This window comes from Pan paniscus, chromosome 5, assembly GCF_029289425.2.
Source record: "Pan paniscus chromosome 5, NHGRI_mPanPan1-v2.0_pri, whole genome shotgun sequence".
Classification (NCBI taxonomy): domain Eukaryota; kingdom Metazoa; phylum Chordata; class Mammalia; order Primates; family Hominidae; genus Pan; species Pan paniscus.
Window position 1 is genome coordinate 41,130,729 of NC_073254.2, and position 25,493 is coordinate 41,156,221.

The window sequence follows — 25,493 nt, forward strand, 5'->3', positions numbered from 1 at the left end:
ACTGGGATGAAGGAATATTGTACTCTAAGTTTCCAGGAGAACAAACTCATGATAAGCTGACTTGGTTCAGGTGATCCTAGAATAACTAAGGCTGTAGGCATGGTTACCCATGACCTGAGTTTGAGCTTACTGGCAAGCAAGTAAGTAGTGAACCCGGGCTATCATTAGGTTCATCCTCAGTAGCTGGAGGGGACTGAAAGTGAGCCGGGCATCTAAAATGATGGCTTTAAGGGTAGTGTTTTGGATTCAAACCAATTCAGTAATGCATTTTTGTAATAATGACCTGGAAAAAAATGTTGTAAAAAAATAAATTTATCAATGTTGGTCAAAACCATCATTAATGCAGTAGTCAGATCTGGAAATATTTAATAGGAAAGTATAAAATCGGTCTTTTATGGCTGCAGCTCTAGAGGAGTTGTATGCTTCTTTCATTTATTTCTGGTATTGCTGATACTCTTTGAACAGTTTTGTTTAAAGAAAAGGTACAACACTAAGTTTCAGGAAGAGAGAAATTCAGCCGTGGTCTCACTGGTTGTATTTTTAAAAAATCATTTTATTAGACCATTTTCACATTGCTATAAAGAACTATTTGAGACTGGGTAATTTATAAATAAAAGAGATTTAATTGACTCACAGTTCTGCATGGCTGTGAGGCCTCAGGAAACTTACAATTGTGGCAAAAGGTGAAGGAAAAGCAAGCACCTTCTTCACAAGGTAGCAGGAGAGAGAGAGGGAGGGGTGAGAGGGAAAGTGTCACACTTTTAAACCATCAGATCTCGTAAGAACTCATTCACTATCACGAGAACAGCATGGTGGAAACTGCCCCCATGATCCAATCACCTCCCGTCAGGTCCCTTCTTCAACACATGGGAATTAAAATTAAAGATGAGATTTGAGTGGGGACACAGATCCAAACCATATCAGTCTTATCTTCATGGTGTCTCTGTTTCTTCATCTGTACAAAGAGAGTTAAACCTGAGGACTTTTTAAAATGAATTTGTGTGTGCATGTGTGTTTAAGTTATAGAATGTTTCTATTCACTCTTTTAGAGTTCTCATGACAACCCCGTGAGACAGTTTATTTATTTTATTTTATTTTATTTTTTTCTTTGAGACAGAGTCTCGGTCTTGCCCAGGCTTGAGTGCTGTGGTACAATCATGGTTCATTGCAGCCTCAACTTCCTGGGCTCAAGCAATCCTCCCACCTCAGCCTCCTGAGTAGTTGGGGTGGGAAGCGCATGCCACCACACCTAGCTAATTTTTTATTTTTTTGTGGAAACAGGGTCTCACTATGTTGCCCAGGCTGAGATAGAGATTATTAAGTCCATATTGTGGTTGATAAAACTGAGGTCTGGAAAATTTAAGTCTTTTCCTTTCTGAATATTTCCAGATAAAATAAAAAAGAAACTGTTTTGTTTTTTCTTTTCTAAATCCTACTCATCTATATCAATTAGCTATTGTTGCTTAGTAAACCATTCAAAAACTCAGTGGCTTTAAAAAGCAAGCATATCTATTGCTTACATTTCTACAAGATGACTTGGGTTTGGCTAATCTAAGTTAAGTTCAGATAGGGTGCTCTACTTCTCACCTGCCAGTTTATGTGTCAACTGGAATACCTCTGCTCTATGAATCTACCAACCTCCTGGGACCAGTAAGCAAGCCAAGGTATCTACTTCTCATGCTGCCGGCAGAGACAGAAGAGGATGAGAAGTGACAGTCATGAGGCTTTTAAGTCCTATGATTAGAACTGGCACACTATCATTATCACCCACATGCTACTGGCCAAAAAAGTCATATGGGCAAGCCTAGAGTCAAGAGGTAGGACATGTATTTCACCCATGAAGAAGCATTGCAAAGGTTTCAGGGATGGCCAATAAGTCCTTCAACCACAACATATCTCTAGGCCATAATTATTCATGTCTCTCACACATACAAAAATATCAATACATTCAATCCCAATCACGGGACCTTCAAAAGTCTTACCCATCCTGTCATCATTCTTAAAGTCCAGCACCTCATGTTCTACCTGAGGCTTGATCCAGCTCCTCTTGATCTGGAGACCAATGAACAAAAAAAGGATAAGTCCATCCACCATCAGCATAGATCCCTGCATTACACACACACACCCAATGTACAATGGTGGAATAGAAGCAGAATTACCACATTAACTTCCGTTTGAGAGAGAATTATTGGAGACCCATAGCTGTCACAGTTCCACAGCAATTATGAAATGAAATCCCACTGGGCAAATGTTGCCATTCTTCCTTACTTTGTGATAGAGTCTGTTCCTTGATTAGGCTGTGGTTCTGTTCACTGGGAGTGGCTCTGGTGTCCTTGTCCTCCACAGCTCTTGGTTCCACCCTTTGGGAGAGTCTTCATTTTCCATCCTCCTCAGCCCCTTCTGAAGAGAACTTTAGAGAATAAACCATTTTGGTCTGCTGAGTAACTTTCTCAGCCAGCTTCATGGCATTCAAAATTGGGAGTCCAAACAATCTCAGTCTCTTCTAATGTAGGCTGACTTTGTCAATACAGTTTTCTCAAGGCTTTGTGAGTTTTCTTTGTATTTGATTTGAGTTCACTCGCATGTCAAAAGCAACACCCAAATTATTTTAGAGAAATACCTCTTTCTCTAAATCTTATTTGGGGTACAGCAAGCTGTTATGGGTCCACACCCTTTAAGCTACCCAGAAACCCTCTTGTACATTACCTTATTCCTTTCAAGGGATTTGAAAAGTATTTTGGTCTACACTGGGCTGTAATAATAACAATAATAATAATAATAAAGAAGTATGTTACAGCCACACCCATCATTTGATCTTAAGCCAGAAGCCATATCTTACATGGCAGTCCCTGAATTTCATCTTTGCTCCCAGAGTATGTCAACTGCTGGCTGGAGATCTACTGTCTCATCTACACTCATAGATGAAAAACAGTTTTATTTTTCAACCCAGAAGCTCAAAGTTCTTTATCTTCTAAATTCTACTTAAAAGCTTGCCTGGGCCGTGCCCAATGGCTCACACCTATAATCCTAGTACCTTGGGAGGCCGAGGAGGGTGGATTGCTTGAGGCCAAGAGTTCAAGACCAGCCTGGGCAACATGGCAAAACTCTGTCTCTACTAAAAATACAAAAATTAGCCGGGTGTGGTGGTGCATCCCTGTAGTCCCGGCTACTTGGGAGGCTGAGGCACAAGAATCACTTGAGCCTGGGAGGCAGAGGTTGCAGTGAGCGAGATCGATATTGCACCAGTGCACTCCAGCCTGGGTGACAGGGCAAGACCCTGTCTCAAAAAAAACAAAACTTGCCCATTCTTTCCTGAGCCCACCTCTTTCCTGCAGTATCTTATATGCAACTAAAAGCAATTAACTCACATGTCCAACATTTTGCCTGGAAATTTCTTTGCCTAAATCCAAAAGTTCATTAGATAACATTTTATATCTCTCAAGTTCTACAGGCAACAGTTTGAATAAATATTTGGTAAATACATAACACAGGTCGCCATTTCTTCTAGCCTTCTCTGAGGGAAAAAAGCAGGTTTTCTCTCCCTCTACTCACACACTCAAACACAGAACACTTTTGTGATCAGACATATGGGGTTGGCCTCTGCTAACCACAAGGCAATTATCCAGTGGACACCAATTGGGTATCTTATAATTCAATTCTGACACCATCTACCTGGAGATAGTGACAGATCTCACAAGTTGGGGGCTGGGTCCAATAAGACTGCCCCCACTTCAGATGCCATTCTAAAATCTGGGCCACCCATTCTTCTGACCCAACAGCTACAAACCAGGGTTTCCACGACCTCTTTTTAGCGGGGAGGTTCATTAATTTGCTAGGATGACTCAAAACTCAGAGAAATGCTTACTTACATTTACTTGTTTATTCACTTATTTTTATTTATTTATTTTTTTTTGCTAAACATCTCCTTGCAGACATTTACTGGGTTACTGTAAAGAATATTACAAAAGATAAGCTCCACAGCCAGATGAAGAGATGGACAGGACAAGGTATGTGTGTGGATGGGAGGGCGACACGGAGTGGCCATGCCCTTTCTGGGCATACCATTCTCTAAGCACCTCCATGTGCTAAACAATCTGGAAGCTCACAGAGAGCTGTAGTTGTATAGTTATTGTCAGGCCTCTGAGCCCAAGCTAAGCCATCATATCCCCTGTGACCTGCACATATACATCCAGATGACCTGAAGCAACTGAAGATCCACAAAAGAAGTGAAACTAGCTTTAACTGATGACATTCTACCATTGTGATTTGTTGCTGCCCCACCCTAACCGATACGATATAGTTTCCCCAGCCCTTAAGAAGGTACTTTGTAATATTCTCCCCCACCCTTAAGAATGTACTTTGTACACCTATCCCAAACCTATAAGAACTACTGATAATCCCACCACCCTTTGCTGACTCCTTTTTCGGACTCAGCCCGCCTGCACCCAGGTGAAATAAATAGCCTTGTTGCTCACACAAAGCCTGTTTGGTGGTCTCTTCACAGTGACAGGTGTGACAGTTATATAGTTGTATAGTTTGTGTAGAGCTTTGTCTGCAAACCCCATACCATTTCCTGGAGGTTGGCCAGTGGTGCTAAAAGTTCTAACCCTCTACTCCTCTGATCACTTAGTCTTTCTGGTGATTGGCCCTGTCCTGAGGCTATCTAGGGGCCCTACCCTAACTTATCGAATTTAATAGCTCAGGTGTTATCTAATTGGCTCACTATGAATAACAAAAGACACTCCTAAGAATTTTCACTCAGGACATTTCAAGGGTTTTTTTCTCAGTACAAAGACCAAATATATTTCATATTATACCACGCCTTCCATAACAGTTTCCAGCCATTTTCAGCTTCCTATTAAGATTTTTTTTAGCTCCCGCCTATCCAAAATCAATGCCACATATTTTTGGTTTTCAATATTGTAACACCTCACTTTCAAGTATCAATTTCTGTATTGTGTAGCTATCGCTGAGTAAAAAATCACCCCAAACTCACTGACTTACAACAACTCTTATTATTGTTCATCTTTTGGGTCTCAGCTGAGTGTGGCTGATCTAGTCTGATGATGAGTTCTCATGCCTTCAGGGTCCCCCCTTCCAACACCTGCCTAAATTTAAAAAACAAAACAAAACCAACACCTTCATAGCAGTGACCACATGGCCAGAGTTAGCCACTTATTCCAGAGTTTTTAGAGATATGAAACTTGCTCCAAAAATCTCCACTTAAAGAAACTGAAGATTAAGAAACAAAACAAAACAAAAACAAAAAACGCAGATTGGGTGCAGTGGCTCAGGCCTGTAATCACAGCACTTTAGGAGGCCAAGGCGGGAGGATCACTTGAACTCAGGAGTTCAAGACCAGCCTGGGCAACAGAGCGAGACCTTGTCTCTACTAAAAATTAAAAAAAACAGCCTGGCTAACATAGTGAAACCCTGTCTCTACAAAAATACAAATATCAGCTGGGAGTGGTGGCACGCGCCTATAGGCCCAGCTACTCCTGCGGCTGAAGCAAAAGAATTGCTTGAACCCAGGAGGCAGAGGTTGCAGTGAGCTGAGATAGCACCACTGTGTTGTAACCAAGTGATTTATAGAGAAATGCCACACTTTGAGACTAATTCAGGAGTCCTTTATTGCCGGCAACTGAGAGATGGCTAGCGCTCAAAATTATCTTGGCCCCCAAGAAGGGGCTAGATTTTCTTTTACACTTTGATTTATAAAGAGGAGGGGGAGCCTAGCTGAAGCAATCTTACAGAAGTAAAACAGACAAAAAAAGTTAAAAGACAAATGGTTATGGGAAAACAAACAGTTCCAGGTGCAGGGGCTTTAAATCCATCATAAGGTGATAGATGCAGGCCTTTTGGATACCATCAACCGGACACAAATGTGGGGGCTTAGGGTACTATCAACCGGGCGAATACCTGGGAACTGCGGATATAGCTTGCCACAGTATCTTATCAGTTAATTGCATTATTTGATGTGCTGGGAGTTAGCTTGCACAAGTTAACTCCTTGAGGAAGCGGGTGGGTAAGGGGCTGCAAGTGAAGAAGCCAAAATGGAGTTTGTCTGGCTCTCTCAGCTAAGGGAGAGTCAATTCAGGTTAGAACAAGGTAGGGTATCACAACTGTACTTCAGCCTGGGTGACAGAGTGAGACTACATCTCAAAAAATAAAAAAAATAAAAACAGCTGAGTGTGGTGGCACACATCTCTAGTCCCAGCTACTCGGGAGGCTGAGGTGGCAGGATCATTTAAGCCCAGAGGTTGAAGCTGCAGTAACCAAGCCTGGACAACAAAGCAGGACACTGTCTCAATAAATAAATAAATAACCAATACCTGAAGGAAAGTAACATCTCAATAGTGCCTGTTTAAAAAGCAGAGAGGGGCTCCTCAGGAAGCTGACTTATTCCTGATTCTGTGTGACTCTTGAGAAGGTAGAGAAAGGGAAGACAGAAGAATCTCCAAAGACGAGACCCCTTGCCACTTCATGTCACATTTTCCCCATTCCTACTCACCTCCCCTTATTCTCACTTTCCTGATCCTCCTCATTTCCCATACTGTATTTATTAGTTTGGAGGGATTTAAACATCAACTCCAATGGTTTATTTTTTTTGTTTCTTTTTTTCACAAGCCCTTTCTCATAATATCTCTTGCTTATCTCCCTCCTTCTCTCTCTCAGAAAGATTCAAAACTTTTTTGAGATGATCAGGTTGGACTTGGAGCCACTGTTTCTTGCTGTAGGAGGGAAGAATGGATTGGAGGACAGATGCAGCAGTCACAGAAGGCCCTGAGTCGCCCCCGACTCCCACACCAATCGTGCAATTAGGGGGAAAATACTTCCTCAGAGTTTCTCATCAACTTTTCTGGGGTATTTTGTTTTAGCTCCCTTACTCTAAGAGTGATTCTCTGCTCAGTGACTGTAACATGCCTCAGACTTCCCATTTAGACAATAATTTTTCTTTCAGAAATGAAATGGGGGGAAAACAGAGAAACGATGAATTTACTTCCTGGTCCATTTCACCACACCAGGCTATTTGTCAGGAATGTTCCATCCTGGTGGGGATTTAAACCTTAAACATGTGCTTGGATTCACACACTTTATGATGATTTCCAATCAAAAGTCATCTAAATGTATACATCTGGAATCTAGAAAATGATTCTAGGTTTTTCAAAATGGAAGGGACAATAAAAGTTATAAAAGCCAAATATGGCTGTGCGCAATGGCTCAAGCCTGTAATCCCAACACTTTGGGAGGCCAATGTGGGCAGATCACCTGAGATCAGGAATTTGAGATCAGCCTGGCCAACATGGTGAAACCCCATCTCTACTAAAAATACAACAATTAGCCAGGTGTGGTGGCAGGCCCCTGTAATCCCACCTTCTCAGGAGGCTGAGGCAAGAGAATCGCTTGAGCCCAGGAGGCGGAGGTTGCAGTGAGCAGAGATCGAGCCACTGCACTCCAGCCTGCAGGACAGAGTAAGACTCTGTCTCCAAAAAAAAAAAAAAAAAAAAAAAAAAAGCCAAATACCTTTTAGACCTGAAAGAGAATGAGGGCTCTGATTGAGAAAGAAAAAAAGCAGGCCTGACAGCTATCAGCTGAGAACAGGTCAGGCACTCCCAGCTAGGCTGTGTGTTTCCTACTGAAAATAAGAAACTTCACAGAGCACTAAATATCAAACAAGGCTATTCTGTGACTGTGACTGAGTGAGATAAAAACAAGACCACTTCATAAGCTTGCCAGAGCACAGACAAAATGACCATACATACCCCTCTCCTGGCTAACCAGAGTAACTGCTGCTTCTTTACCAACTACAACTTGAGCCTTCTCTGTTCTCCTACCTCCTAATAAAAAGCACTGGAATAGGGCCGGGCACGGTGGCTCACTCCCGTAATCCCAGCACTTTGAGAGGCGGAGGCAGGAGGATAGCTTGAGCCCAGGAGTTCAAGACCAGCATAGTGAGACCCTATCTCTACCAAAAATAAAAAAATTAGCTGGGTTTGATGGTACACACCTGTAATCCCAGTTACTGAGGAGGTTGAGGAGGGAGGATCGCTTGAGCCCGGGAGGTGGAGGTTTCAGTGACCTGAGATGGCACCACTGCATTCCATCCTGGGTGACAAAGTGACACCTTGTCTCAAAAACAAAAACACACAAAACATTGTCTAATGCTTCATGACATTCATCCAGATCAATCCATTGCTTTCTTGAACATCTCCCAAATCACCTACAACAAATTCCTCCCATATTTTCTCGTGGGTGATGTGCTCCACCTTCCAATTCCCCATGGTGTGTGGAATCTGCCCACAGTGTGTGGAATCCAGGCTGCTGTAACAAGTATCCATAAACCCACTTGGTTGGGCTCCAGGGGGCTCCAGCTGATGAGGTTCAGCACGGCCACAGGTCAGAGCCCACTATAATCCTCCCAGTGCCACTCTACCCACCCCAAACTTGGCCCTAAGACTTTTCGTTCCCAGGTACAGCAAAATTTCCTAGCATCTAAAGCCAAAAGGAACTTCCCACAGATTTCTAAGAACAAAAACTGAAACAAAAAGCAAGTTCATGATTTACTGATAATGTTTCAGTAATCAGGTATTCACAGAAGGGAACAGTTGTTTCATTGTGTGTTTCATGCACACATTCCATCTTCCTTCCGACATCTTTAACTCAAATGATAATTTTTTTTTCATTTTCTAAATACACTCATCAAAGGGCTTGAAAAATTCTGAGTTTTTACCCCTATTGTTCCACAGACAACAAACCTTTTATAAACCCCTCCGTTACTGCAAAATGGAAAAGAGCACAATTGTGTCCAGGTCAGAGACTCTTCACTTCTCCAGGATTCTGAGCTCCTTCCTCCCAAGGGCTCAAGGCCTCAGGATATATGAAAATGAAGAATATTTGAGACCCTGTCTCTACCAAAAAAACGAAAGTAGGGTGAAGTCAGGACAATAATGAATTCATAGGCTGCTCCTAAGATGTCTAAGTCTTGCATTTTCACATTTATCATAGCCTGTCCTCGCGCGGGAGAATGTACACCTGTTTTGGAAGGATCTACCCCACCAGGTAACAGGAAGAAAGACTAAGATGAACAGATATGGAAGATAGCTCAGAGGCTGCAATGGGATAAATTCTGGGCAGAACTTAAACAGTGGTCCACACAACCTTGATCCCTTCCCTGAACTCTTTCTCTCTTACTCAATCCAACCTCAATTTATTGGCTCCCATAAGTTCCCTGTCTACCCCTCTTGTTCTAGGAACTCTCCATTTCAAAAGTACTTCCAAGAATATAATTCAGGGACGTCCACACTCCACCAGATCTCAGCCTTTTGCTTCCCCAGGGCAAATCCCTGCTAACCCCTCTTCCACACAGAAGTCCACCATCTTCATCTCCACACCATCTTCACTTCACTTCCCCTCCACCTTCACATATGCAAGCTGTTGTGCATAAATTACACAAATTATAATTATAACATTATACAAACTCTGTATGTATAATTTTAACACGGGCTTGGTAAATAGCGGAATTATGTCACTATAATAATGTTGAAGCACCATTAGGTCATATCTGATTATTACTACCATATCAATAGTGTGTGCCCCCAAGAAAGAGCAGCTGACCACAAAGCTCACTAGCAAGCCACAGAAGAATACAGTATTGTACATGATGCCCATTCACCCCAGTCCTTTGTCTTGGCTCAGTATGGCCACATGTATAACAAGCCCAAGACCTTGAGCCAGAACCATCCCTCAGAGGCATCTCCATAATTCATGCAAAGCTGGTAGCTGCCTCTTCACAGAAAGCTTCTGAATAAGGAGCAAGATAAAGAGCTATAGCTGGGTGGGTGCAGTGGCACGTGCCTGTATTCCTAGCTACTGGAGAGGCTGAAGTGGGAAGTCCCTTGAGCCCAGGAATTTTGAGTCCAGCCTGGGCAATATAGCAAGACCACCCCCCAACCCCGCACCCTACAGTGAACACCACCCCCACTCAAGAAAGAGAAAAAAAAAGAAGAGCTGTAGGCTGTAGATCTTGCCCTGTGGACCTGTGGACCAGAGCAACTAGCAGTGAGAATCCTGGTCCTATTCCAGACCTACTAAATCAGAATCTCTTTTTCAGTAAGACCCAAGTGCTGCTCTGGGAAGAATGAAGAGAGGGGATTGATAAATTACCTGATATGCTTGACTATGGAAACTGTGCTTAGAGTCAATTAGAGGAGTGGGAAAAACCTGTGAGGGGAATAAAGAAAACTAAACAAAGGAACAAAAATGAATCATTTCACCCCCTCCCTACTCCTAAAAAAACAAGAGGTTGTACATGAAAATAAATGTAATCATATATGATACTTGGTCCCGTAAAACTATAGTTACATAGCCACAGTATTGGAAATATGAAACAGAAGTTGTGATGTATTACTACTGGTGGTATAAGAGAGCTAAATCATAATTGATCATAATAGGGTATAGAAAAGTAATATCTAGAAATGGATATATAGAGAAATAGCAGCATAAATATGGTATTGTCTCTAGAAATATGCAGATAAGTACCAGATAAAACAACTGAGCACTTAAAGAAGCTGTTTCTGGGGATTCAGGAGTAATAGGTTGGAAGTGGGAAGTGGAACTGACATTTCTTAAAAGCTCTTTGTCCCATTTGGTTTTTTTTTTTTTAAATACATGTAATACATATAAAGAGCTTTTTTAAAAACTTTGACAGAATATGATATTGTCTTGAGAAATATGTAGATAAGTACCACATAAAACAACTGAACCACATTTAAAAAGAAAAGACGTTGACTGGGCGTGGTGGCTCACACCTGTATTCCCAGCACTTTGGGAGGTCAAGGCGGCCAGATCACTTGAGGTCAGGAATTCAAGACCAGCCTGGCCAACACGGTGAAACCCCATCTCTACTAAAAGTACAAAAATTAGCCAGGCATGGTGGTGCATGTCTATAATCCCAGCTACTTGGGAGGCTGAGGCACGAGAATCGCTTTAACCCAGGAGGTTGTAGTAAGCCGAGATTGTGCCACTGCACTCCAGCCTGGGTGACAGAGTAAGACTCCGTCTCAAAATAAATAAATAGACTCAAATGGTTGCCTCAGTGATGAAAGTCAAGTAAGATGAGAACGAGAGTAACCATTGAATTTGACATGAGGATAACACTGAGAAATTTGAACAGATTATAGTGAAAAGCAGGGAGGGGAAACAAATGCTGACATTTTATCATTAGGTTCCATATGAAGCATATCATATTCCTCAGCCCAAATGATTTCATGTCTAAGAAGAAGAAGTTTTTGTTTCTATCTCGCAGTGGGCCTGGGAAGAGCAGGAACTTCCTAAGAGCAGCACTACCTCACAAGGCCTCTCCCAATCAGGAACCATGACAGGCAGGGGCATCCTAGGGGCATCCTAGAGGTTCTGTTCTCTAAACCTTGGGAAATTTAGAGATCCTGTCTTTCATTGTGTAAGACTGATGACTTGGTTTCTGTCAAAATGACCCAGATGCTATCCAATCAAAATAGTGTCTGTTATGCAATAGCTTGAGCTCCAAGTACTTTCTTCTTCTTTCCCCCAGACCCTTTCTTTTCAGTATGGCTCCATTAGTTGCAAGTAAAAGCTCTTTTTCCCCACTGAAAACAATGTCTTATGAGAATATGAAGCATGAGACAAAAGTATCATTGAAAGGGGCTGATAAGAGAAGTGAAATGAGGAAGGGGAAATAGATTATAGGTGATATGATCAGAAAGTTAAGCATGAAGAGGAAAATGGGACAGGAGCCTTTCAAACTAGGAAGGCTAAGGAACGATGGGTTTGAATGAAGCCACAAATTCTATTTCAGTCTATGTGCTGATGAAAAGACAGGGAGTAAGAACTAGGAAAGCTCAGTTTAAGAGGGGAAGACAAGCTTGGAAACAAAAGATGACAATAAACACATCTGCTTCTGAAACTAGGGCTCAGATCAGGTGTCTGCCATGAGAAAGGGACCAAGTGTCACAGGATACACCTGGCCCATCTTCCAGGAAAGCCTACTTCTCTTGGAGGGGACAAAGGCTAATCAGGAGAAGCCCTAGAAGTGAGGTTGCATCTGCTTGATGCAATGTCTGAAAGACATTGCAGAAGGTGCAGCCCTTACATGAGCTTTTGAGGGAAGAATAGGAGCTCATCATAAAGATAAGAGGGAACAGGCTAGTCACAGTGGCTCACACCTATAATCCCAGCACTTTGGGAGACCGAGGCGGGTGTATCACTTGAGGTCAGGAGTTCAAAACCAGCCTGGCCAACATTGGGAAACCCCACCTCTACCAAAAATACCAACAAAGCCAGGCGTGGTGGGGCACGCCTGTAGTCCCAGCTACTTGGGAGGCTAAGGCAGGAGAAATGCTTGAACCTGGGAGTCAGAGGTTGCAGTGAGCTGAAATTGTGCCACTGCCCTCCAGCCTGGGTGACAAAGTGAGATTCCATCTCAAAAAAAAAAAAAAGTTAAGAGGAGACAGAATATTCTGGAAGGGGGAAGGCAAGCACTGCTATCTGGAGGCCTGAGAGGCATTGTGGGTTGAGGTAACCACACCCACTCCAAATTCAGCCTGTGGGTGGACAAGCAGGGAAGGAGAAGGGGAATGGAGAAAAAGCCCTCAGGAAAGAAGCAAGGAGACTGCCAGAGTATTTTCTTGACCAGATCAAGCTAGACCTACAGTATTTTCCTAACCAGATTAAGGTGCATAAACTTGATGCTGAAGTCACTAGGGAGACGTGGAAGGATGTTTAAGCAAAAAGTGATATGATCAGATTTGCATTTGGGAAAGATCATTCTCTTGGCAGTCTGGTGGGTGAAATGGAGCAACTGTCTTTTGTCTTAATCACAATTCCAACTCAAAGATAAATAACAAAACTGGGAAGAATGTTTGTTACAAATATAATACAGGATTGATATTTTTAAGTTATTAAAATTCACACAGATTGCTAAGAACTAGCACCAGGACCAGTCTTGAAAACAATGGGCAACTGGCCTGAACAGCTCATTTCTAGAATGTATTAAATGTCTAATTAACACATAAAAAACTCCAGCCTCGCTAACATATAAAGGCACAATAAACAATAATTTAATTAACTTGACCCATCCCAATAGTAAGGATGTGAAATAATAACTTCTCAGTGCTAGCAGGGATTAGGTGAGGGCACCTCCAATGAGGGTGTGATGGATTCAACATTTCAGGAAGGGACTGTAGAAATATGCTGATACCAGGTCGGGCATGGTGGCTCACACCTGTAATCCCAGCACTTTGGGAGACCAAGGCAAGCAGATCATTGAAGCTCAGGAGTTCGAGACCAGCCTGGCCAACATGGTGAAACCCTGTCTCCACTAAAATACAAAAATTAGTTGGGCATGGTGGCACGTGCCTGTAATCTCAGCTACTCAGGAGGCTGAGGCAAGAGGAAAATCCCTTGAACCCTGGAGGCGGAGGTTGCAGTGAGCCAAGATTACGCCACTGCACTCCAGCCTAGGCGACAGAATGAGATTCCATCTCAAAAAAAAAAAAAGAAAAGAAAAGAAATATGCTTATACCATTTGATCTGATGACTCTATTTCTGGAAATTTATTAAACAGTTTATCAGGACATTATCCAATTTGTAAATAAAGACTTATATATAAAGTGTATTATTTACAATAGGAAAAAAATCCCAAATGTCCCACAACCATGGCAATTATACAACTATTAACAATATTTTGAGTTACACAAAAAGTCTAATTGATTGCTTTTATGATATACATAAGCATAAAATAAATCTTGGAAGGACTATGCCAAAATGTGAATTGAGGCTATCATTAGTTAGTAGATTAAGTGTGACCTCCATTTTATAAACATATTTTTCTGTATTTTTAAATTTTTTCATAACAATGAGAGGTAGGTTTCGTATAAATTAAGGAATTGTAGGCCTCATGATGAGTTGCTTCAAGAGAAATAATTGTCAGGGAGGCAACTTTTGGGCCCTGTAAACAGAATTCACAGCCTACCCTTAAGACTGGCCTTTAATGGAGTTGTGCCAACAGACACAGCACCTAAGGTGGACGGACGCTCCAATAACGAAGATGGCTATAGCCAGAGGCTACTGCTACCTTGGCCTCTGGGCTTTCATTTTTCAACCCGCAGAAATAATAATAGAATAACAATTTATCCTCCGCTGAGTTCCTACTATGTGCTAAGCACTTTACCTGCTTAATCTCACTTAATCCTCCCAACACCTCTTCAAGAAAGGTATGATCAATATTATTACCATTTTAGAGATCAAAGAACTGAGGCTTGGAAAGAGGAAATAACTGGCTGAAGCCATCACATTTCATTTGTGTGCTTCCTTGCCTCTCTTCTTTTTTTCTCTTTTCTGCCTTTCATTTGGTCCAGCTCATCAACGCATATCTTGATTTCTGAGCTGAAGACCACAAATTCAGTTTTCCATCTCTCTGAAAAACTTCATCTCCCTTTTTTTTTTCTCAGAGTGAATATACCAGGCCACCTGGAGGCAGGCTTTCCTGAGAGCACTTCCCCCTTCCTTTTCCTTCTGGCTTTTAACTTTTGCCCCAGGGGCCACAGCCAGCTTTCTCACTTGGTAGCAGTGGCCTCTTGTGCCTTTTTCTCCAAGATCACCCAGGTCAGTATGTGTGGTTACTCTCAGCTCCCTGAGGGAGTGAGCAGCCAGGGGGCCATAGCATACTTCTCTCCCTCCAGCTCCTTTCTCCTTGGTCCTAGGCCCTCTACTCTTCAAGCCCTTTTGCTTGCTTCAGCTCCTGCTTCTTGCTCCATCTCCTCCCATCTTTTCTCTCTTCTCCAATTCATTTCCTTGGACTCCATTTCTGCCTTTATACCCTTATCTTTATTATCATTGCCAAAAGCAAATACCAAATTCTTGTATTTGAAAAAAGACTTTGGCCAGGCACGGTGGCTCACGCCTGTAATCCCAGCACTTTGGGAGGCCAAGGTGGGTGGATCACGAGGTCAGGAGTTCGAGGCCAGCCTGGCCAACCTGGTGAAACTCCGTCTCTACTGAAAATACAAAAAATAGCGGGGCATGGTGGTGCGCGCCTGTAGTCCCAGCTACTCCGGAGGCTGAGGCAGCAGAATCGCTTGAACCCAGGAGGCTGAGGTTGCACTGAGCTGAGAGCATGCCACTGCACTCCAAGCTGGGCAACAGAGCAAGACTCTGTCTCAAAAAAAGAAAATAAATAAATAAATAAAAAGGAGACTTTTTTTTTAGTGCAGTGATTCCAAGATTTGTTCATCGATATGCAACCAACTAATGAGTGTTATGCCTCACAGTTCCCTTCTCCTAAGTTTTAGAGTTAGAGTAGTGGGTGGGAAGGTGATAACCACAGTGTAAACTAAAAATCCATACTGGGGATGGAGGCTGAGAGGAGGTTTCAGGGGCAAATGACCAGAACACTTGCAGCTGGAAAGAACTGTAGAGAGGACTTTGGAAAGCGGAGGGTTGACGGAGCCGGTAGTTGTCTCCTGTCCTTTCATCTCCTAGGCTGAAGCTCCTGAGGGACTCACATCAGTTATCTTGCTGCTCCAGAAGGGTGGGAGATGGCAGTTTTCCCAAGCTCCGGTCTCCCCAGATGTCTGCTCACCCTCATTCTCTTCCAGCTGCCCAAACTGGATTCAGGTAGGTCTCTCTCTCTCTCTGGGCTGCATAGTTGAAATATATCAATAAATGTAAAATAAACAATCCCACTTGGCTCTCCCTGGAGACCTCCACTGGATTCAGACAAACTCAGCTGTCAAAGGAGTAAGAGAGCGCGGGGCACTGCGCTTTGGCGGGAATCTGGTCGGTGTCTGTCCGTAGTTCCCATCTCCACATCCCGTCTGATCCCGCTCGTTTTTCGGCAGCTCCCTTTGACGTGATTGGACCCCTGGAGCCCATCCTGGCCGTTGTGGGTGAGGACGCCGAGCTGCCCTGTCGCCTGTCCCCGAACGCGAGCGCCGAGCACTTGGAGCTACGCTGGTTCCGAAAGAAGGTTTCGCCGGCCGTGCTGGTGCATAGGGACGGGCGCGAGCAGGAAGCCGAGCAGATGCCCGAGTACCGCGGGCGGGCGACGCTGGTCCAGGACGGCATCGCCAAGGGGCGCGTGGCCTTGAGGATCCGTGGCGTCAGAGTCTCTGACGACGGGGAGTACACGTGCTTTTTCAGGGAGGATGGAAGCTACGAAGAAGCCCTGGTGCATCTGAAGGTGGCTGGTGAGTAGACGGGTTTTGACTTTCTCCGACGACTCCCCTGCTGTATACACTTTAGTATGGATCAGTTACTTTGGAAACCATCAGATTCACTCTCAAAATCTCTTTTAGGTTGATGTCGCCGGGGAGGGACGACTATCTGGGCGGGAGGCGAGGGGGGTAAAAGAATTTACCAAGACAGTTGTAAAGAAAGGCAGATTTACTTTTAAAAGTATGAAAATACTTTTCGAGGAGGCAAAAGGCAGGATCAGCAAAAGAGAAGCTGACTGCCAGGAAACAAAGGCTTGCTGGATAATTTATAGAATAGTTTTTATGCTGTCTGTTGAAGATGGCTTTGTGCAGTATCTATAAGGCAAAGGTTGCAGTGAGCTAACTTGCAGGTGTTTGGTGATAGTTAGACACAGGAAGGACGACTGTGAGTTATTTGCACAGGAGGGCTGTGTACTGGACCATGAAGAAAGGCAGACTTGTAGCTTATCTGCCTTATCTCTTTGTTTTCCCCTGATTAGGACTCCACAGCTAGAAGGTACTGAAGGTCCTACAGCAGGAAATCAGTGAGAAAGGGTTTTGAGTTGAACATGGAGAGAACAGTGCAATGTCTTTATTGTAGAACATTATTTCAATTATCTCCAGCCCTTTTTCAATAATAGGGTAAGCATTTCTTCATGAAATAATTAAATACATGTAAGAGTTATATAACATTCTTTTATACAAGTACACCATAATTTACTTCATCGAGTCCCTGAATTGTACATTTAAATTGTATTTCTCACCATTACACATCTTATGGCTGTGGTGAGCATACCACACACTTTAAGGCTGGCTTATGGATTAGTTTCTAAAGACTGACATCCTAAGATTAGAGAGCATGGCCGTTTGTCACATTCCTGATTCATATAGAAAAGATTCTGTTCTTGTTCCCTTTTTTGCTTCAAGCCAGAATTCAAAGGGAAACAATAAAGAAAATAATAAGCTTTGAGGAGGAAAGTACTCATTGAGGTCTGACTTTCTCAATTCCTAGTGAATGACATCAAGCAAATCTCTTTCTGATTTTTACTGTAAAACTGAGGATGTTTTTATCTAAGATTATTTTTCAAGAATAAAATAGTCTGGGACCAGTGGCCAACTCCTATAATCTCAGCGCTTTGGGAAGCAGAGGCAGGAGGATCTCTTGAGCCAAGAAATTCAAGGTTACAGTGACCTGATGGTTGCCACTGCACTCCAGCCTGGACAATAGAGTGTGCTGTCAAAAAAAAGAAAAAAAAAAAGTGGGGTGTGGTGTCTCATGCCTGTAATCCCAGCATTTTGGGAGGCCAAGGCGGGTGACTCACTTTTGATCAGGATATTCAAGACCAGCCTGGCCAACATGGCAAAACCCCATCTCTACTAAAAATACAAAAAGAAATTAGCTGGGTCATACCTGTAATCCCAGCTACTCAAGGAAAATCGCTTGAACCTGGGAGGCAGAGGTTGCAGTGAGCTGAGACTGCACCACTGCACTCCAGCCTGGGCAACAGAGTGAGACTCGTCTCTAACAAAAAAAAAAAGAATAAAATAAAATTAGACAATATATGAGAAATGACCTCGCCAATTCTAAAAACATTATAGACTTATTAGATACTATACTGTGCCTTAAACTGATCTAAAACATATAATATACAAACATATTGCCTTTCACATATATATCATATATGTATATGTTATCTAATTCTATATGCATATATTATATATATCTATATACATAGATATATATTCAAGTAAATATAAAGTTTGAAAAATACTTGGGTGAAATGTGGGTCCCTGCTTCACAACAGGGTCCCCCAGTTGCAGCATCATGTATAATTCAAATTTTGACATTTTGTTTTTAGGGAAGAAGTATCTTAAAGCTTGATTATAAAAACATAGAAAAAAAAATTTGATGGCATAAAATGTGTTACCTTTTATGAGTGGCAGACACCCTTGAGAATCTGCTGAAAGTGGCAGCTTCTTCCATGAAAAGAATATATATTCTTGTATATACACACATTCTTGGAATGTGGATTTTAACCAGTGGTTGTGGAAATGTGTTTAAGAGCTCTTTTATGCAGCTCAGTGTTTTTCTGTACCATGTGGAATTACAGAAAAAAATAGGCTAAACACACAAGAAAAGCAGCTTTATGTTTATATATAACAGGCCACAATTATGTGAGGGAATATGAAGTTGAGACCATTTAAGAAAATTTCTGAATCAACATCATAGATAAAGAAAGCTTAAATTGTCAACTATAATCTCAAGCCAAAGAATCGCCAATCCTCTCCTCAAGGATATTCCTCTGTTCATCCTTAAATACCCAGTCCTATTTCTCCTCCTCCCCACCAAAGTCTTCTCATAATGCTCTCAACCACAGAGCTATCGGCCAGCTCTGAGGCTCTCAGCCTAGACCACTAACCCACCTCTGAGTTATTGGTCTTAGTGTTCCTGCTGGCTGGACAAGCACCCCCAAGTCTGCCCACCAAACTGCTGCAAACATTTCAAAGGCTTGATCCCAACAAGGCATCCCTCTCTGATAAGGTATATGAAATTCCTTTTATTGGTACTTCAATTTCCTTTAAAAAAAAAAAAAAAAACTTTTTTAGAAACAGCATTTCACTCTGTCACCCAGGCTGGAGTGCAGTGGTGCCATCACAGCTCACTGCAGCCTTGAACTCCTGAACTCAAGCAATCCTCCAACCTCAGCCTCCCAAGTAGCTAGGAATACAGGCAAGAACCACCATGCCCAAAGAGATGGGGTCTCATTGTGTTGCCCAGGCTGGTCTTGATCTCCTGGACTCAAGTAATCCTACCTCAGCCTACCAAAGTGCTGACATTACAGACATAAACCACTGTGCCTGGCCCTCAGTTTCCTTGTGTATTGAAATATGGAGATGAGTTCTTCCCACTACTAGTCCACTTGTGCCTTTCTGTCTCTCTCTTTCTCAAACTATGTAGCTCTCTGGTTATAAGGCTCCCAAAAGGGGTCCGCTAAAACATTAAGTCTAGATTCTCTCTCCATAGCTCTGGGCTCTGACCCTCACATCAGTATGCAAGTTCAAGAGAATGGAGAAATCTGTCTGGAGTGCACCTCAGTGGGATGGTACCCAGAGCCCCAGGTGCAGTGGAGAACTTCCAAGGGAGAGAAGTTTCCATCTACATCAGAGTCCAGGAATCCTGATGAAGAAGGTTTGTTCACTGTGGCTGCTTCAGTGATCATCAGAGACACTTCTGCGAAAAATGTGTCCTGCTACATCCAGAATCTCCTTCTTGGCCAGGAGAAGGAAGTAGAAATATCCATACCAGGTTAGTGGAACCAATGCTGCTGGATTCCTATGTTGACACAGCTTCAGAGCCACACCACCTGGGACACCTGCCCAGATGTGACCTCATGGCAGAGTTGTCTACTTTCCCCACCTAAGCTCTTGTCCAGTGACTTAAGGGAACCCCACCAACTTTATCAGAAGAGTTAAGATACTGAAGACATAAACCTACCTTGATCTCAAATAAATTTCAGATTATTTATCTATTTATTTTTTGAGACAGTGTCTCACTCTGTTGCCCAGACTGGAGTGCAGCAGCAGAATGATCTCAGCTCACTGCAAGCTCCGCTTCCCAGGTTCAAGTGATTCTCCTGCCTCAGCCTCCAGAATAGCTGGGACGACAAGTGCACACCACCCTGCCCAACTAATTTTGTGTATTTTTAGCGAAGGCAGGGTTTCACCATGTTCCCCAGGCTGGTCTTGAACTTCTGGCCTCAAGCAATCCACCTGCCTCGGCCTCCCAAAGTGCTGGGATTATAGGTGTGAGCCATCACACCCAGTGAAATTCCAGATTTTCCATTTCAGGAGATCTAAGTGAGATAGAGAAGCTTTGTCCCTGGAGGCCTTCCTGATCCAGAGCCTTCTCTCCTCAAGTAAACAAAAAGACTAGGTTGGCCGGGCGTGGTGGCTCACACCTGTAATCCCAGCACTTTGTGAGGCCGAGACAGGCAGATCACAAGGTCAGGAGATCGAGACCATACTGGCTAACATGGTGAAACCCCGCCTCTACTAAAAATACAAAAAAATTAGCCAGGCATGGTGGCGGGTGCCTGTAGTCCCAGCTACTTGGGAGGCTGAGGCAGGAGAATGGCGTGAACCCGGGAGGCAGAGCTTGCAGTGAGCTGAGATTGCGCCACTGAACTCCACTCCAGCCTGGGTGACAGAGCGAGACTCCATCTCAAAAAAAAAAAAAAAAAAAAGACTAAGTTATTTTTCTACTTTTGCCATTTCCACCCATACTCACTTCTCCTTCCCATCCCATGCTAGGGCTCTGTCTAGGTTTCCAGGGTCCTTAGGGAAGAAAATCCTCTCATTATTCCCCAGATACTGTCTCTGGTTCAGGCAGAAACCTTTCCTTATTCTTTGGTCAATGAGTCCCATTCTGTTACATACAGAGGCACACTTCCCCTTCCTTATTTACCTCCTTCATCCTCTTGGCTCCCATTCTGCACTGATAGTTAAGGAAGAATTTCCATAATGACATGAATTGGTCCATTATATTTATTATTTCACAGGTCCTGTCCCAAAATTACTCGTCATTTCTCTCTTTCTCTGCTGACTCCTGCTTGAAGTCAATTTTTTTCTGAAAAGTTTAGAGTGGCATTGGAGTGACTACTTTTTTGCTATATGAGAGATGAGAGTGGTCCAGGCCATCACCTCTTCTACCCTCCTTTGGAATCTGGAGAAAAGCTGGACTTGCTCAGAATTTCTCAACTAATGTCCTTCTTGGGGATTTTGTTTTAGCTTCCTCCCTCCCAAGGCTGACTCCCTGGATAGTGGCTGTGGCTGTCATCCTGATGGTTCTAGGACTTCTCACCATTGGGTCCATATTTTTCACTTGGAGACTATACAACGAAAGACCCAGAGAGAGGAGGAATGAATTCAGCTCTAAAGGTAAACCATAGAATCCACAAGGGCTACGTGTCAGGAGTGCTTCAGAGGCAGGCTGGATCCAAGTCCTTTAGAATGACTTATTTTAGGATGACAGGAAGATATTTGAGGCTGGGCATGGTGGCTCACGCCTGTAATCCCAGTGGTTTGGGAAGCCGAGGTAGGTGGATCACCTGAGGTCAGGAGTTCGAGATCAGCCCGGCCAACATGGCAAAACTCCATCTCGACTAAAAATACAAAAATTAGCCAGGCTTGTTGGTGGGTGCCTGTAATCCCAGCTACTCGGGAGGCTGAGGCAGGAGAATTGCTTGAACCCAGGAGGCGGAGGTTGCAGTAAGCCGAGATCGTGCCATTGCACTCTAGCCTGAGCGACAGAGTAAGACTCCGTCTCAAAAAAAGTAGAAGATACTTGATTCTAGAATTCTGAAAATTGGAGGAAATCATAAGGGTCCTGAAGTCACAGATGCCAATATGAAGAAGCACAGAGGATTGGGGCATAGGCAGAGTCTAATCAAGATATCAGGGCTGATGTTTACTCACTACCCACCCTCAGACCCTACTCCCACTTTTAACTCAATTACCCAGTACCAATCTTATTATTAAAGATCTGAGGCCGGGCGCAGTGGCTCATGCCCGTAGTAATCTTAGCACTTTGGGAGGCCAAGATGGGTGGAACACATGAGGTCAGGAGTTCAAGACCAGACTGGACAACATGGTGAAACCCCGTCTCTAATGAAAATACAAAATTTAGCCAGGGTCGTGGCCCACACCTGTAGTCCCATCTACTCGGGAGGCTGAGGCGGGAGAATGGCTTGAACCTGGGAGATGGAAGTTACAGTGAGCAGAGATTGCACCACTGCACTCCAGACTGGGCAACAGAATGAGATTCTATATAAAAAAAGAAAAAAAAAATCTGATCCCAAGCCAGTTCCAATATGTAGGAACTTCCTGCATCTTTCTTCGAAAACAAAGCAAAACAAAATCCTTGTTCTTGATTTATTGGCAATGCTTCAATATTCAAATAGTCATGAATTAAACAGTTCCTCCTTTGTGTGTTTCCCACACGAGTTTTGTCCCCTCCTTTACGTCCACTATAGAAAGCCATTGAGGTATTTTTGTTTGTTTTCCAGAGAGACTCCTGGAAGAACTCAGTAAGTTCTGTCTTCTTGTTATTTCACCCACAGAGTTTTCTCTCTCTTATTATATAACCTGTCAATGACTATCTTTCTCTTTTGTTGCAGAATGGAAAAAGGCTACCTTGCATGCAGGTCAGTGGCTCTGAACTTCTCTAGGGCTCTGAGGCTCTATCCCCTAGGAATTCAAAGTGCTATGATACTTGGAAATGAAAACACTAACACTTTAGTGATGAGGACAGGAAGGGAAACGGTGACGACAGATGGCCTCAACAGTTTCTGTGAGGCACATAGAGAACCCTTGGAAGATGGCACTTCCGACAGAGTCCCATTAGGCCCTAGGCACAGTTAGCTCTTACATCACCTTCTGGCTGCTGGTAAGGGGGGATCCTGTGGTGAATGGAGACCCCTGAGCAGGCCAAACATCCCCCCACCTCCAGAAGACCTGTCAACTCCTACAACAGTGTTCTGTTTCTTAGGAGAAGGAAAGACAGTCCTGCAACCTGTAACATTCACTGATGTCAGACCTGCTGTTTCTTTCTCTCCAGTTGATGTGACTCTGGACCCAGACACAGCTCATCCCCACCTCTTTCTTTATGAGGATTCAAAATCTGTTCGACTGGAAGATTCACGTCAGAAACTGCCTGAGAAACCAGAGAGATTTGACTCCTGGCCCTGTGTGTTGGGCCGTGAGACCTTCACCTCAGGAAGGCATTACTGGGAGGTGGAGGTGGGAGACAGGACTGACTGGGCAATCGGCGTGTGTAGGGAGAATGTGATGAAGAAAGGATTTGACCCCATGACTCCTGAGAATGGGTTCTGGGCTGTAGAGTTGTATGGAAATGGGTACTGGGCCCTCACTCCTCTCCGGACCCCTCTCCCATTGGCAGGGCCCCCACGCCAGGTTGGGATTTTCCTAGACTATGAATCAGGAGACATCTCCTTCTACAACATGAATGATGGATCTGATATCTATACTTTCTCCAATGTCACTTTCTCTGGCCCCCTCCGGCCCTTCTTTTGCCTATGGTCTAGCGGTAAAAAGCCCCTGACCATCTGCCCAATTGCTGATGGGCCTGAGAGGGTCACAGTCATTGCTAATGCCCAGGACCTTTCTAAGGAGATCCCATTGTCCCCCATGGAGGAGGACTCTGCCCCTAGGGATGCAGACACTCTCCATTCTAAGCTAATCCCTACCCAACCCAGCCAAGGGGCACCTTAAGGAATATCTCAGCTCATCTGTTTTCCTTTCCTCTAACCCCTCTCCTCCATAGCCTTCTGAGGCTTCACCTGCTAGCTTTACCCAGTCTGTTTCTTCCAGTTGGGTGGCAATTAATTAATCCTGTGAAGGTTACATTGCTGCTGCTAGAGAGGGTGGGGATTGCACCTTCCAAATCTGTTTCTGTACCAATATTTGGGGGATGGAGGGGTGACTCAAACTGCTTCTAGTGTTCTCCTAATCCCTTAAGACTAGAACCTATAGGAAACTACTTGGAGCAAACTCAAAGGACAGATTAGAGATCGAGATTGGGTCAGGTTAGCATGGGGTTGTGGTTGAAATATCTTGGTATCCAGGATAAGGGTATGTGGAAAAACAGGCTTTAGGCAAGTGGAAAATTCAAAATGTGCTGTGAAAGGACAATCTCAGGCTGAAATCCCATAAAGGAACTTGGAGGGAATATTATGATGGAGGGAAGTGAGGTGAATCCAGGCACATGATGAACACCTGGCTCATCCATAGAGTTTTCACAGCCTATATCACAAATTTTCTAAGCCACGTCCTATAGGACAGAGGAGACTGGCCCCACTTCTATGGGTCTGAGCTGTGGAAAAGGGGGAGCAGAGAGGAACTGAGATGAGCAGGGATGAAGGGTCAGGCAGAAAGCGTGATAGAGGAGAGAATTTTTGACAAAACTCAAAAGTTGTTTGCACAGCTGTTCTTTGTACCCTGTTCCTTTCTCTGCGCCCTCCTGTTTCTCCCTTGCCTGGAAGTCATTCCACCCTCAATTTGTTGACTCCACAAGTTTCCAGTTGTCCTCTTCTTTTTGTTATAGCATCTCTCTATTTCAAAGACATTCCTAGAAGTCATCCTTCAGTGATATCACCACTTGCTCAGTCACCATCTCAACCTTATGTCACCTCAGCCCTCATCTCAATGCCCAAACCCCTTACACACACCTTCAGTTAGCTTCAACTGCCTCCGTTTCCACACTGTGCACCTTTCACTGTTTCCCTACCCAGCTTTCCTACATGCTGCCTCTCCTCAGGGTCCCCTGAATGCTGCATCATTGTGTTCAGTGCAGCTGGACTGATTGCACCTGTGTATTTGCCCCTGAGCACTTTCCTTTACACATGTGGCTTGTCTTGCCAATAGACTCCAGGCTTACACCTTCCATTTCCATCGTATTCTCCAGTTTCCAGGATAGACGTTGCTCATCGTCTTTACCTAATAAATAAGTTTGTCTGATTGCTGAAAGCAACCTCTTAACCTTTCTTTTTTAATATCAACTGAAACAAAATAAAACATAGGGCAAGAAACCTGCATGGGAATGCAGCTGTCTAAAGCTTTGCCATTGTATGTGGTCTAAGACCCATCCCTAGGCCTGATGGCAGTGGGCTCACCAGGGCAGGTGCACATGGGGGCTGATGCCTCATGAGGGAAAAACTACTTACCAGGGTCTTCAAGCAGGAATACAGAATCTCAACTCAGGAACAATTTTTTATTAGTCCATCCTCATATTTCTGTAAAGAAATACCTGAGACTGGGTAATTTATAAAGATAAGAAGTTTAGGCCAGGCACGGTGGCTCATGCCTGTAATCCCAGCACTTTGGAAGGCCGAGGCGGGTGGATCACGAGGTCAGGAGTTTGAAACCAGCCTGACAAACATGGTGAAACCCCGTCTCTACTAAAAACACAAAAATTAGCCGGGTGTGGTGGCAGGCACCTGTAATCCCAGCTGCTCAGAAGGCTGAGGCAGGAGAATCACTTGAACCCGGGAGGCAGAGGTTGCAGTGAGCTGAGATCGCGCCACTGCACTCCAGCCTGGGTGACAGAGCAAGACTCCATTTCAAAAAAAAAAAAAAAAAAAAAAAGATAAGTTTAATTGGTTCATAGTTCTGTAGGCATGACAGCTTCTGCTCAGCTTCTGGGGAGGCCTCAGAAAATTTACAATCATGGCAGAAGGCGAAGGGGAA

The 25,493-nt window shown here is 43.7% G+C and overlaps 1 protein-coding gene and 1 long non-coding RNA gene across 3 annotated transcripts; one reads left to right on the forward strand and one right to left on the reverse strand.

The window, feature by feature from the left end:
• Nucleotides 1–601: 601 nt before the first annotated feature.
• LOC117980551 (uncharacterized) lies at nucleotides 602–18,017 on the reverse strand. 2 transcript variants are annotated; one of them, XR_010112393.1, is made up of 5 exons: nucleotides 17,641–18,017; nucleotides 8,009–16,758; nucleotides 2,269–2,400; nucleotides 1,983–2,052; nucleotides 602–955 (listed from the first exon to the last, which is right to left on the reverse strand). It is a non-coding gene; the product is annotated as an uncharacterized LOC117980551 (long non-coding RNA). The 2 variants fall into 2 exon arrangements; XR_004671876.2 differs by lacking the exon at nucleotides 17,641–18,017 and having other exon boundaries at nucleotides 2,269–2,410; nucleotides 8,009–8,494.
• BTN1A1 (butyrophilin subfamily 1 member A1) lies at nucleotides 15,573–25,364 on the forward strand. The gene is made up of 7 exons (XM_034961611.3): nucleotides 15,573–15,651; nucleotides 15,876–16,223; nucleotides 19,255–19,536; nucleotides 21,018–21,167; nucleotides 22,295–22,315; nucleotides 22,406–22,432; nucleotides 22,846–25,364. The coding sequence occupies exons 1-7, from the start codon at nucleotides 15,573–15,575 to the stop codon at nucleotides 23,517–23,519; spliced, it is 1,581 nt and encodes a 526-aa protein (XP_034817502.1). The 3' UTR covers nucleotides 23,520–25,364.
• The last annotated feature ends 129 nt before the right edge of the window (nucleotides 25,365–25,493 follow it).